Below are 13061 nucleotides of genomic sequence, written 5' to 3'. Positions count from 1 at the left end.
GACTGGGTGTAACATGTTTAAGGCCTGAATGTGTTATGACATGTTTTTATTTTGCTTTCATATTTTTTACGAAGCTGTGAGCTGGAAACCTTCATGTCTTTGTGCTGTACTAGGGAACAAATATTCTTTCATCAAGATATTATGAATATATTTAAATTAATAATATTTGTGTATCAAGTGATGATAATGTTTTATTTTATAATATATGGGAAAATTTTTTGCGGTCAGGTGTCTGTTTATGAATTGGGTGGAATGCACTGGGGGAATTACTTCTTGATTTAATATGAAGGTTTTTTGTGGAGTAAAGGCTTGGATGTTTATGGCCCTCTAAAAAAAGCTGGAGTAAGTATCCTTACTTCAGAATATTGAAAGAACCTGAAGTATCCTTAGGTGAAGTTGCTCTCTCCACTTATTATAAGAACCAAATCTTTAAAATCATAATTTTATATCAGGTAAGAATAAAAAAATTATTTTTTTGATGCAAGACACATGTCCTTGTTTCAGTACTATAGCTCTGGAAGCTTTGCTTGGGTGAGCACTTTGTGTTGTTGCCCATTTCTGTTTTCTCCCCATGACATTGTGGGAGACTTGGGAAGGTTGTGTGATTCTAAGATGGCTCTGATTTACTCTGCCCTATACTGAGCATTGCAGCTGTCCCACAAAGCACAGCTGTCATCAGAGCAGTAATTCCACTGCCACACCTGCAAGGCTCTTGCTCTCTCCATCTGGCTCACCTGCCTTCCTTGCCTTGCCTGGTCTTTGAGGTGCCATTGTGCTGGCATTGAAGGCAAGTGAGGATGGGGCTCTGCTGCTGCCCTCTCCCCTGCACCATCCCCCTGGCTGAGTGGGCAGGGAGAAATTCTTCTGTAGAAGTGTCTGCAGAAAATTTTAATGGAACAGGGGTAGTTTGAAAGTAAATTGTGCTCCTTTTGTTGGAGACTTTCCTATTCGCAGCCAGATATTTTTTGCCTTCAGGATCTGATTGGATTTGGTGGGGCAGAGGAAATTTGACCCATCAGCTTATCCTGGGATTCAAAATCACTGTTTGGAAGAAATGTTCAAATTAACTGTTAAAGAATTTTGTCTCAGCTACTTATTGATGCAGGGAGGCTGCCCTATTATGACTGTGCTAAATGATGGCTGTGTTGCTCATCAGTTATTGAAGGCAAAATTAGTCTGCAGGATGTCTTTGAAGGATGCTGTCTTGTATACATTGCATCCCATTCAGCTGCTGCAAAGAATTAGGAAGTTTAGCAAGAAATAAATACTCATGAGGAGAAATGAGGCGGTGATTACAAACACTTGACCTACACAAGTATTTGCAGTATAAAAATTGGGATTTCCACACAGGTGAATTTTTTTAGAAATACTGTCTTCAAAATGTGGTATCATTTCTGATACTTTTAAGCATTTAGTCAGATTTTTCTTGATGATTTTTTTTTGTCTTTTTTGTAGGAGCACATGATCCTTTGCAGATTTGCAGATCAGACAGCTGTTCAGCTTCCACCTGAACGCAGGCAGATTGGTATGAATTTCTGAAGCTGTTGTGTAAACCATCCCAGTAATGGTTTTACCTTGATACATAAAGGAAGAAGTAGAACATTTATGAATGGGACATTAAGTAGATGTCTTCAGATAACAGTTGAAAAATTTAAGTTTTGTCACATTTCACATCTTGCTGGTCTCTTCTTGCTATAGAAATGTCTTTCTTCATCCAAAATCATCAATATTAAAGTGACAGTTTGGTATTTTTATTTTGATAAAAGCTGTAAACTAGCTTTCAGGTCAGAAAAGACAGAAGGGGCTAGCAACTCTAAGTCTGCTTTGAGATAAGTCTGCTTTTTTGGCTTAGAAGAAACATTTACAAAGTATATGAAAGCAGTACTAGCTAATAAGCATAATGTTTTTAAGAAGCTTAATTTGAACAATTGAAAGTATTTCTTATACTCGCTGCACAAAAAGAAAATAATAGAGATCCTGTATAAAAGCTGACAGTAAATTTGTCAGTTTCTTTTGTCATCATCACAATATTTGAAAAACAAATTTCAAAAAGGTCAGTATTCATTTACTAGTGTTGGACCCCACACTGTGGACTGAAAATTGAAATAGGATCAAAAAAAATTTTTTGAAGGATTGTAACTCTTATCTGTTCTTAATGTCTGAAACTGCAGGGGTTTTTTCCACAAATGTAACTTTTAAGTGTTTTGCCCTGACAGTGAGTACTATTGCAATAATAATATTGGAGTCACTGGCCATTTTGTTAAACCAACCACAGAAGGTGGTTTTCTATGAAACCACAGATATGGGAGGATAGGACTACAAAAGGTGATTTACAGAGTTCTGTCTGGTTGGTTATATAAACTAGTGATTTCTCCCTGCAACATACACATCCATACAGGACTGAGTTAGAAAGATCTTTTTCAGGCTCTCCCTTATCATTGTATCTTTAAATTGTCTCCAACCCAATTAGTACTCCTCTCAAATCTCAAGCTACCCAGAGAACTGAGGCCAAATGTCATAACAGTGAATTCAAAGCAGTGAAATTCTTTTGTAACTAAGGAATCCAGCTGAGAAGGAGAAGATAGTCCTCACTGGAGGCTCACTGTGGATGGACAGAGTAGGTTGGACTGAGCCCTGCATTCAACTGTGATGTGCACCAACTGCTCTGAAATACAAGGATACTGCAGGGTGTGTTGGTGCCACCTGCCCAAAACTTCTAAAGGCACCTGACCAGGGTGCCTAACAGGGCTGGTAATGATACAGGCACAAAATCTGGTTATATATTCAGGAAAGAGAGGTAAGCTGTTCCAGAGGGTGGTTTGGAATACCAGACTCCTATTCCAAAGGCAAACAGGATGTGCTCCTGTCTCTTCATCTCAGATCCCAAATACATTTAACTGTATAATTCTGTCAGGAACAAGGGAAGAGGCAGGATCATTGTGTTTGAGACTGAAGCAGGATTGTGCCCTGTTGACTTGAGACTGTAACTACTAGTGATAAAACATTTCAAAGTAGCATTAAATTTTCCTTTCAGTAGAGTTTCAAGCTGCTGAAAATACAATCTGACAAGTCAATTCTGTTTTTCAGAACATAATAATCAATTATAATGAGTGAATAAGTAAAGACAAATGGTCCTATCATACAGCCCTTGTCATGGCTGTATCATAACAAAAAAATTTCTAAGCAGAAAAAAGCCCTCTATCCTTCCTGTGTTTTTTTTCTGCACGTAAATCTGAAATAAGCTTATTTTGCATTACCAGTTTAGTATGTTTATTTATAAGTAGTTACAGTAATATGTCTCAAATCAATTACACTTTTTGGTATTTTAGTCTGTTGTTCAATAACCAGAGATTTTCAGATTTTCGGTGAAAGTACAGGAAGGAAACAGCTATGGTTATAAAGGGACTAGAAGTCTGGCAATTCAGAGGGCTAAGGGATAAACTAGGCATTTTTCTTCTTCCCATTTACATTTAAGCATGTTTTTTTTCTGTAAGTTTTGAGAATACTTTTAAATAGTTGTGCCTTTCTTCATATTAAAGAGTTAATAATCTCTTCAAGGTCTTTGCTAAATGAGGGTTACAAGTTACAGATGTGATTTGGAACGTAAACCAGATTAGGATGTTTTTTAAGTAGATTTGGAACTTATTATCTAGATGGCTTACTGATGTGTTTTCCTAACATTACGTGCACATTTCTGATAATATTTCTACATGTTGAGTTTGTGTTCTCCCTTGCTGTCATTTTAGGAAAGCAGTGTATGGGACTTGTGGATCTGGATCGGGGCTGGGCTGCAGAAGAACATAACTACTCTGTCCAAGTTATATCTATGGAGCCAGAGAGTTGCTCTCCAAAGAACAATATGCTTGTGGGCATCCCTACTTAGAGTGTGAAACTTGCATTTGATTTGAAGCTGAGCATAAATCTTCAGTGCATAATGACATGCAGCAGATAGAGGCAGTGCTGGGAAGCAGACATCCCGCATCTTGAACGCATTGCCTTCGGAAAGGGAAGCAGCCCCCAAAGTCCTAAAAAGCAAACTGCATGCAGAGCATCACAAATCAACTTGTAATGTGTCATTAAGCAACTTTTGGTTCTCATACTGAGAAGTTTCTGGATCTAATGACTGTGCATGGAATTATATCCATCTGTAAAAGTTTATGAAAAACTGGCTTTGTTGAAGGAAAGGTGATTTCCTTTTCAGTAAAGCTGTGTCTTGGCTGCTTGGAAATTGCGTTCATGGTCAAAACAGCATTTGTGTTCATAAGCAAAGCAGTTATCAGCCAGCAGTGCTGATCACCAGAGGGACAGAGAAGATCAAGTTTATTGTGTTACTGAATATGGCTGTGCAACAGGTGGTGGCCTGACTTTGCTAAAGAATTCCATACTACTGTAGGAGATTATTTTTAATAAAAGTTCATCAGAATACTTTGGGCCTCAATCTGCTTATTAAAAATGTATTCTACCTTGCTAATAACTTTTTAAAAAGACTTCTGAATTACCTTTAAATATTATGCAAGGACTCTCTAACCAGGCAGTTGACACTTGGTTTAAAGAAACCAAACTCCTCATTATCCATTGACCAGAAAGTGGGAGCTAGACATAATGTTAGTGAATGGATCCTTCACTGTTGCATTGGTAACAGAAGTGTGTTGATTCCTATTCATAAGAAACTTGCCGTCCAGAAGAAATATTTATGAACAGTTCATGTGTCTACATGCACCATCTTCATTGATTTTATATTCAGTTTAAAATTTGACAAAAGTTGCAGTGTGGAACCATTTGAAAAGGTAATCGCGGTTATGCTGCTCTAAAATAAAAATAAGTATTCGCCTGTGCTCCATTTTCCCCCTAATTTTAAATCACCTGTTGACACAAACATAATGGAAGGTAGCTCCTAATGAGATTTTTACTGCATGTTTAGGGATTTTACTCATCTGTGACTTCTGCCATGTTTCAGTTTAAATTATCTGAAGTTTGAAAACTATGAACATAGCTTCCAGACATGGCTAACTGAATTACAAACAATAGGTATTGGAGCAAAAAAAGAATCCAAAAGTATTTTGTTATTCATCAAATGTAGATATCTAAAAGATCGAAATATCTGGGGTTTTTTTAATGTGAACACATGGAACGCTACCCACTTATTTAAAAAGCACAAAAATGAGCAAGTAGGAGTGAAATCCTACCTTTAGCACGAGTTCTTCTGTAGATAATGATGAAATACTTTTTCTGCAACTGTTTGTGGTTACAGGAGGAACTTGAGTTTTGAAGAATGTGTGGCAAATACAAAATACATGGCGATACCAGTTGTCTCCAGAGTTTTCTGCAATACTTGCCTGATGGGAATTCAGTTTCTAAATTAGTGGTATGTCAATCTGAACATTAGTCATGTTAAATTGCTTTTCTGGAGTGAGCAAATGTCTCTTTATGACCTTCTTGTGCGAAGGAAGAACTCATCAAGGTGAGGCAGTTGGAAACTGATGCTGTTTACAGTAAGAGTTTTCACACTTCTCTGCTCCAGGCAGTGGGTAGCAATATCAATGCTTTAATTATGGTGGTGTTGAACATTTGGCATGGTTTGATACTATGCAATAAAACAGAGCTTTCAGTAGAGCAGAATTCTCTGCTCTTACATGCTTCACATCTTTTGCAATATCTGTGTCAATTGTCTGTAATAGTTTTTGGATCTACCTGAAAAGAAGGAATACATTTGGGGTCTACAACAGAGAACATGTGTGCTACTGGATAAGAGATAAAAATGTTTTTTTTAACAGGCAAAACCAGGATTTCATAAAAAGAGAGGTGGAAAAGGAACCTTATTTGGACAAATGACCAAGTGTTTATTAGGTGCTTCAGATGGTCTAGAAAAACAGGTAAAGTCAAACAAGAATCCAAATACCAACCTCTGTTTCCCATTTTATTAAAGTACCTGTTTTCATGTTAATGACAGCTTCCCACAGGTGTTGCTTTACTTGTGACTTAAGTAAATTATTTTGTATCTGCTACCCCACAAAGAAACAGGCTTCACAGGAAGAAAAGATTTATAGAAGTAAGGGAGAAAACCTGCAGAAGTAGTGCTGTGTTTATATGCATGATGACATCCCATTTTTTCTTGGATGAGCCAAACTATACAAAGTGAGTTTATGACAAATTTTTTTCCTTCCCAAAATTGGGAATATTTTAATGGCATCTCACAATATCCATCATCTTGATGTCTTACAGGATTAGTGAGGCTGCATTCCATTCGTGATACTGGTGTGAGCTTGTTGCTGTTGGCATCAATGGGCTCTGGTTTCTTCTCAGGAGAACAGAATCAATCTCATGTCCAAGGATGGAGTTATGTTACTATACTTCAGATGAACTGATGCTTATTGAAAACTGAAGACAAGCAGATGAAAAAAAGCATAAAAATCAAGATTTGCAGCAAGAGATAATACCTAATTCACCACAGATTAAATTGCTAAACTGTGGCATGTACTTTCTGAAAGATGAACTCAATTATATTAATTTTTGGGTATGTTACTTTCCCCTATGTTTCTGCTGTATAACTAAATGGTATGGAATTAATAGAGCCTAAAATAGCCTAAACAAGGTGAGTAGACAGTGTGGTCCTATGAGTTGAACAACTGTTGTTCTAGCAGCTAGTTATGCAAGGAGCTTGATGTCCAAAGTGCATCTTCAAATACTATTTGTGTTTTTCATTTGTCTAGCCCATTGGGACCAGCTATAGGGTGAAAAAATTGCTGTCCTAGCATAGTCATGATTTTCCATTATCTTGACAGTTTTCTTTTATGTTTCCCCTGTAGCCTGTAATGCTGGTAAAAGTAACCTTATAACAGGAAACAGATGACCAAGCCATGTTAAAAGTTAGTCATCTCTGTGGACATGTATCCTTATTTTTGGTTTTTCATTTTATTCTTTATTCTGTTATTTTTCTGCTTCTTCAGCCATATTTCAAGAGATCTTATTATTGCTGTATTTAGGCAGGGGTAGTAATAAACAAAGGACATTCCTAGTAGGTTCATTGTGCTGCCTAATTTTTATGTTGCTTGACCTAAACAAAAAAAGGTAAAATGTTACTATTATTTTGATAAAGCCATTTTTTGATTTTTGCTGTTAATGGAACCTACTCTAGTGGTCAAAATTACTCAAAGATAATCCTTGGACAAATACACATAAAATTATTTACTTATAAAGTGGCCATAAGTTTTAGGCCAATGTTTTCTGCTCATCTTTTGTAGACTTTTAGCTACTTGGTGGATGTAACGGCACTAAGCAGAAATGTCTTTCCAAAAGCTGTATTCCTAGGTGATGTGCATTGCCAGGTGTTCTCATTGAAAAGAGCATTTAAAGAAACCATTTATGGTCAAGTAAGTTTTAAGTAACCTGCAATGAAATGACACTGAGCTGATTTTACAATAGGTTTAAACAGATGTTAGTATGGCTCCAACACCATAAGCTGAGGTGATTTGCATTTAAAATTTTGGTATAGGGTTAGTAATTAACCCTTTAAATGTGTATGTGTGTGTATAATTTTTAGAAAGTATTGGCCTAGGAAAGCACTGATTAGCAAAAAGTAACTGAAGAGGTGAAGCATTGGTCTTGGTGCATAGTTGTCAGCTGAAGGAAAAGCACATTTTCCTTTAAGCATAATCAAGTACTACTTTCAGTGCTCTTGCCTTGGACCATTTGCTTGTCATAACAAACTCCTCATGTACAGTCTCAGTCTAAGTTCCTGGGGTTTTATTACCATTTTTTAAACAAAATTGAAACCTAGGTATCATGCATTTACCTGTAGATATGTCTAGTGTTACTCACATGCCCCACATAAAAAAGAAGAAAACCTCTGAACTTTCCATGCTCAGACCTGCACTTAAACTACGTGGCTACCAAGGTTTCAGTTCAGTAGTTTGTGCTGAGCAAGTTTCAGCTTACTACAACTATCATTAAAAGAAATTCAATTTTCTAAGTGAATAATATATTAAGATTCTATACAAAGACTGAAAAACTGAAAGCAGCCTAATTTTCTTTGGTTGTAGCTTTTATTTAATTAGAAATTACATGAGTAAAGAAGTCTCTGCAGTCTTCTCATAGTGAATTTAAGAAAATACTTGAATTTTCAAAATAGAGGAGGGTGCTGAGGATAGTTTTATAATAAATCACTTAGGTCAATTTAAACAATAAAACGAGAGGAGTTAACATTATCCCAGTATTAGCCTCTAAAAAGGTAATCAGCTGTTACAATTTCCCCCGTTTTCTGCCTCACCTGCAGGACTTCAGGCCTGAAATGTGTTTTCCTGGGCATGAAACCTGCAGAGCAAAGCAGGAGTGAGCCTTGGATGGCTGCTGTCCCTGTCCCCACCACAGGCATGTGCCATGCCTTGGCAAGGTGAAGCTCTTTCACTCTTGTTTTTCCCCCGTGGTAACGTGGGAATAATGTCTCTTGTTTTCTCTTACAAAACACAGACTCCAACTATTCATGTACTCTGTTGGAAAGAGACCTGTGAAAGCTGTGAGATTATTTGATCCATAGTAATAAAATGTTAAGGTTTCTTCCCAACCTTAAATACCTGAAATTCTTCCTGTAGTAATTTTAGCCCTTACCTTTTCCTTATTTTGCTTTTCCAGGTATGCTGTCTATACATTAATTACTGCTGCTTCCGACATACAGGGGCAAGATAACTAATTTTTTTGTGAGACACAGCTATGGGAAATAGAAATAGGTGCTTAATGACTGAAGCTCAACTAAGGTTAGTGCATTGTCTTTGCACTGCAGCTCAATCCTAATGACAGTGTCCAGAATTGGCACAGTAAACCAGTGTGTTACATGTCCTCATTTAATAGATGGGGAAAGAGTCTGGAATATTTTTAATCAAACATTTCTGGATCTAGATGTCACCTTATTTCTGCAATCCACAGCAAGGCTTGGAAAGCTGCAGTTTTTCAGACAAGTTTGTTTCCAAGTGCAAAACAAAGATCTTTCTCTGCTCTTCTGACCCACACCTATGTCAGCTGCAATATTATCAGATCACCTGGTGCAATTCAGGAAAATAGAGGGTGACTTATTTTAATTTTATTCTCCTAGATGAAGCATGAGTACATAAATTCACACCTGCTTGCCCCAGGGATGCAGGTACCCCACTGGCATTTTCAGTGTCAGGATTCCTCCTTCATATACTTTGGACTCAATTTAAGACCTGTGTGGAGGTAGAAAGCTGAATGTGTACACAAAGCATCACCACAGCTGACCCAGCCCTGCTGTGTTAACAGGGCAGTTTTTAACAAAGCCACGTGGAGAAATCAGGGATGTGTTTTCATACTACAGATGGCACAGCAATGACTCCTGTGCAAATTCTTCCAAGGAGTATATGGTGCACACCCCACAAAGGGGATTTGGGGGAATCCCCAAACAGATCATTTCGTCATTGATCTGTAGGCATAGGAGAAGTGGGGTTTTTGAGCTTTGAAAAGCCAGACCAGAAAGAAAGCATATTTACATGGTTCATTTCTCATAATCAGTGCTTTGGGAGTCATACAAGGTGCTTAATTATTCATATATTAAATGTACGTTTGGAATTGCTTTAGCATCTTAGCATTTTTATCTAAAGTGTTAAATCTCCTTTGGGATTTTTCAAAAAATGGAAAAGGCATCCCTCCCATTCTTCAACACTCACCATGCTGTCAATTACCCAAAAGGATGGATTGTAATAACAGAGAAACTTTTGTAAGAAATGAGCCTCTTGACGTAGAGCATGAGCGGAACAAATCCTTGTGCTCTCCACAGCACTGGGTCAATTCCCACCCTTCTCCCCACAGCACAGAGCACCCAGCAGGACCAGGGCTTGAGGAGCAGCCCTGCACCTGGCAGGGCTGAGATGGGTTCCCTGCTGCTCTCAGGAGCCCCAGCCCACCCTTCTGAATGCAGGTGCCGTGGCAGAGTGGCTGGAAGGAAAACTGAGCAGTAATTCTGCTTCTTCTGCTGTGTCACCTTCCATAGCAGAGCAGGGCCTCAGGAGGAAGGTGCTGTCCCCGGGAGCAGAGCAAAACTCCTCAGCCCTGTTGGGAAATTCTGATAGAGGAGTAGTTGAAGACCTGAAAATGTCAAGACTTCAGAGACTTGAAATAAGGATCAGACTGCTTAGATCTTTTCATCAGTTTGGAAAAAACCCAACAAACTTGGATTTTGTTTTAATTGCTATTTACTAGGGTTAAAGTTAAAACACTCTGGTAGGAGTTAAAACAGCAACAGACTAATAAACCTGGAGGAGGAGGGTTAAGGAAGGGTTTAACTTTCCTTCTGATTGGGGGAGGTGTGGTTTAGTGGGGTTTCTTTAGCCACAGAAGACTCCAGTGATGCTCGGGTTGCTCAGGCTGAGGGTGGCGGGAGGTGCAGCTCTGTCCCTGCTCTACCCCTGAGGCCTCATGTGTGGAGCTGTGCCCGGCCATGCCCAGCAGTGCCCAGCAGGATGTGCCTGTGGAGCTGTGCCCAGCAGTGCCCAGCAGGATGGGCCTGTGGAGCTGTGCCCAGCAGTGCCCAGCAGGATGGGCCTATGGAGCTGTGCCCAGCAGTGCCCAGCAGGATGGGCCTGTGGAGCAGGGCCGGAGGAGGCCATGGGGATGTGTGCAGACCTGGAGCAGCCGTGCTCTGCAGCCAGGCTGGGAGAGCTGGGGCTGTCCAGCCTGGGGAGGAGCAGGGGCCAGGGAGGCTTCACTGTGGTCTTGCAGTGCCCAAAGGGGGAGAGAACAATGGGGAAAGGAAGGGTTTCAGATCAGAAGGGGAGACTGGGATCAGATGTTCAGAGGAGCTGTGAGGGCAATGAGACATTGTACCAGGCTGCCCAGAGAAGCTGTGGATGCCCTGGAACTTTCCAGGCCAGGCTGGGCAGGGCCCTCAGCACCCTGATCTGGTGGGTGGCAGCAGCAGCAGGGGATGGTTGAGGTGCCTCCATAGCACTCTGGAACTCCATGGGTGGGCAGAGCAGACACCCGTTACCTGGGCATGGAATGTTGCCCCTGGTTGCCAGGGGCACTCCTGCTCCCAAGGTTCTGTTGGCATGGACTCTGTTGATGGGTTGAACCCGAGCCAGTTGACGGGTTCTCTGCTGCACAGCAGACGTGGAGCATCCGTCTTCTCCATCCCGGCTGGGAATAGAGAGCGATTTGCTGACATTTGCGAGCCAAACTCTGCACTGACTGTACAGGTGAGGGCAGACAATTCTTGGAAAGGCTTCTGATGCTCGGGGGCTGGGCTGGGCTGCAGGATGGGTGGATGGGCTGCAGGTAGGCTCAAGTACCAGAGTCATGGATTCCCCTCTGGATTTGGACAGGAATTGGGGACTCCGGAATGGGAGTCTTGGGGCATGGGGGTGTTCAAGAAAACTGGCATTCCAAATAGATAATCTCCCCTCTACTTTTCTGATAGGTTTGGAAGAGTAGTTTTCTGTCACACCGAAAAATCTGCAGTGGGCTGCCTGAAGGAACCAAAGGGATTGATCACATCCCTGACGTTCCTTTTTTGGTGTTTGCCCCACTTATTTTGCTGGTGGTTTTTGATCAGAAACCACCATGAGCTCAGTAAGTACTTTGCTACTCAATGGAGACCTGATTCTTAAAACATTTTCTGGGGTACTTCTAGAAAGCATTTCAAGAGTTTGTAGCAAATGCAGAGGAACCTTTGAAAACTTCATGTAACTTGACATTCTGGAATAGTGAAGGTTTTGAATCTCTGTGGGTGTTAGCAGTAGTGCAGAAATGCTTACGGTGGGGGCGGGAAGGTGCTGGAATTGGGAACTGGTCTTTTCATTCCCAAGCCATTGGGACAGGCTCGGTCTTGGGGAGGTGGCTTGTGGGAGATCAGGGGTGATGTCTTTTCCCTGATGTGATGTGCTCAGGTGGGAATGGCCCATAGCACCATTTGGTGTGTATTCCAGCCTTTTCAGGAGAGTTTTCTGTATCCTTGTGTGCTGTCATTGGTGTTGCAAAAACCGAGGTCTGTGTTGAGATTCGTGCCACAGAAAATGCTCAGGCTTTGTTCCCTGTCAGCGTCAGCGAAAGCGCCCTGGAGGAGCAGTTGCTTCCCTACCACCTCGGAAACGGATCAGGCTGCTGCCCTCCAGCGCAGGTGGAACTTGGCAGACAGAGCCAAGAGACCTTGAGGAAAGTGGTGCACCTGCCTTTGAGCCTGGTGAGTACAGAAACTGCTTCTGGAGGGTTGAAGACCATCTGGCCATGTGCTTTTGCCAGGTTCTAGGCCCTTTACTGGGGAGGAAGGGAACCTTGGGATTGAGGAAGCACCTGGAATGGCATCCCTAAACAGCAAGCCTTCTGACAACTGTCTTGGTGCTACTGAGCTCGATACACTGGCTGCTAGTGGGAGAGGAGGTGTGTAGCAAAAGTCCTCAAGTGCTGCTCAAAGCCCTGACTGTGTGTTCTGATGAGCTGGCAGTCACTGCAGCTGCCACAGTGGAGGGTGGCAAGCTGAGTTTGGGATCTCCCAAGCTGGAAGAAGATGAGGAAAGCCTTTCAAAATACTGTGCCCCATCCTTCAAGGAACCAATCTACAGCATGGTACCATGAAATTGGTGTCCCCTCTAGTGTTGGTTGGGGTATGTTTTTGCCCGGTGTGCTAAACATTCCCCTATATGAACTGAATAATCTGTTGATGTGAACATCCTGTAAGCTGTTGTCATCCAACAGAAGTTGTGTGGAGCTCAGCTGCTCTTCCTGTTGTTTTGTCCCTTCAGAGGGACAGGGCTGGCAATGCTCCCTGTGGACTGTTGAGGGCAAAGCTTGAGTGAAATGTGGTACACGTTCCTGAAAAAAAGAGACCGAGGGCACAATGAATCCAACCACAGCCTGTTCTACAGTGGCGGCCCACCTAATTCCTTAGTAATCTCTGCCTTTGGCTCTTTCTCTTTTTCAACTGGTGAAGACCTCATAGATCTCACAGGTGATGACATCATAGATCTCACAGGTGATGACATCATCGATCTCACAGGTGAAGAAGTCATCGATCTCACAGGTGATGACATCATCGATCTCACAGGTGACGAAGTCATCGA

At 41.2% G+C, this 13061-nt stretch overlaps 1 protein-coding gene across 5 annotated transcripts in view; it reads left to right on the top strand.

The window, feature by feature from the left end:
* GSTCD (glutathione S-transferase C-terminal domain containing) overlaps positions 1 to 4425 on the top strand; it is a 45062-nt gene extending 40637 nt beyond the window's left edge. For 4 of the 5 annotated variants that reach the window (XM_077177171.1, XM_077177173.1, XM_077177172.1 and 1 more), the window contains 2 exons: positions 1456 to 1525; positions 3747 to 4425. In XM_077177171.1, the coding sequence (XP_077033286.1) occupies positions 1456 to 1525; positions 3747 to 3883 (207 nt within the window). In that variant the 3' untranslated portion in view covers positions 3884 to 4425. The remainder of the gene's footprint in view (positions 1 to 1455; positions 1526 to 3746) is intronic. The other variant, XR_013182052.1, reaches the window with a different exon arrangement.
* The last annotated feature ends 8636 nt before the right edge of the window (positions 4426 to 13061 follow it).

This window comes from Agelaius phoeniceus, chromosome 4, assembly GCF_051311805.1.
Source record: "Agelaius phoeniceus isolate bAgePho1 chromosome 4, bAgePho1.hap1, whole genome shotgun sequence".
In the NCBI taxonomy this organism is placed as follows: Eukaryota; Metazoa; Chordata; class Aves; order Passeriformes; family Icteridae; genus Agelaius; species Agelaius phoeniceus.
Note: the sequence above shows the minus strand (reverse complement) of the source record. Positions and strands in the feature narration are given on the sequence as shown.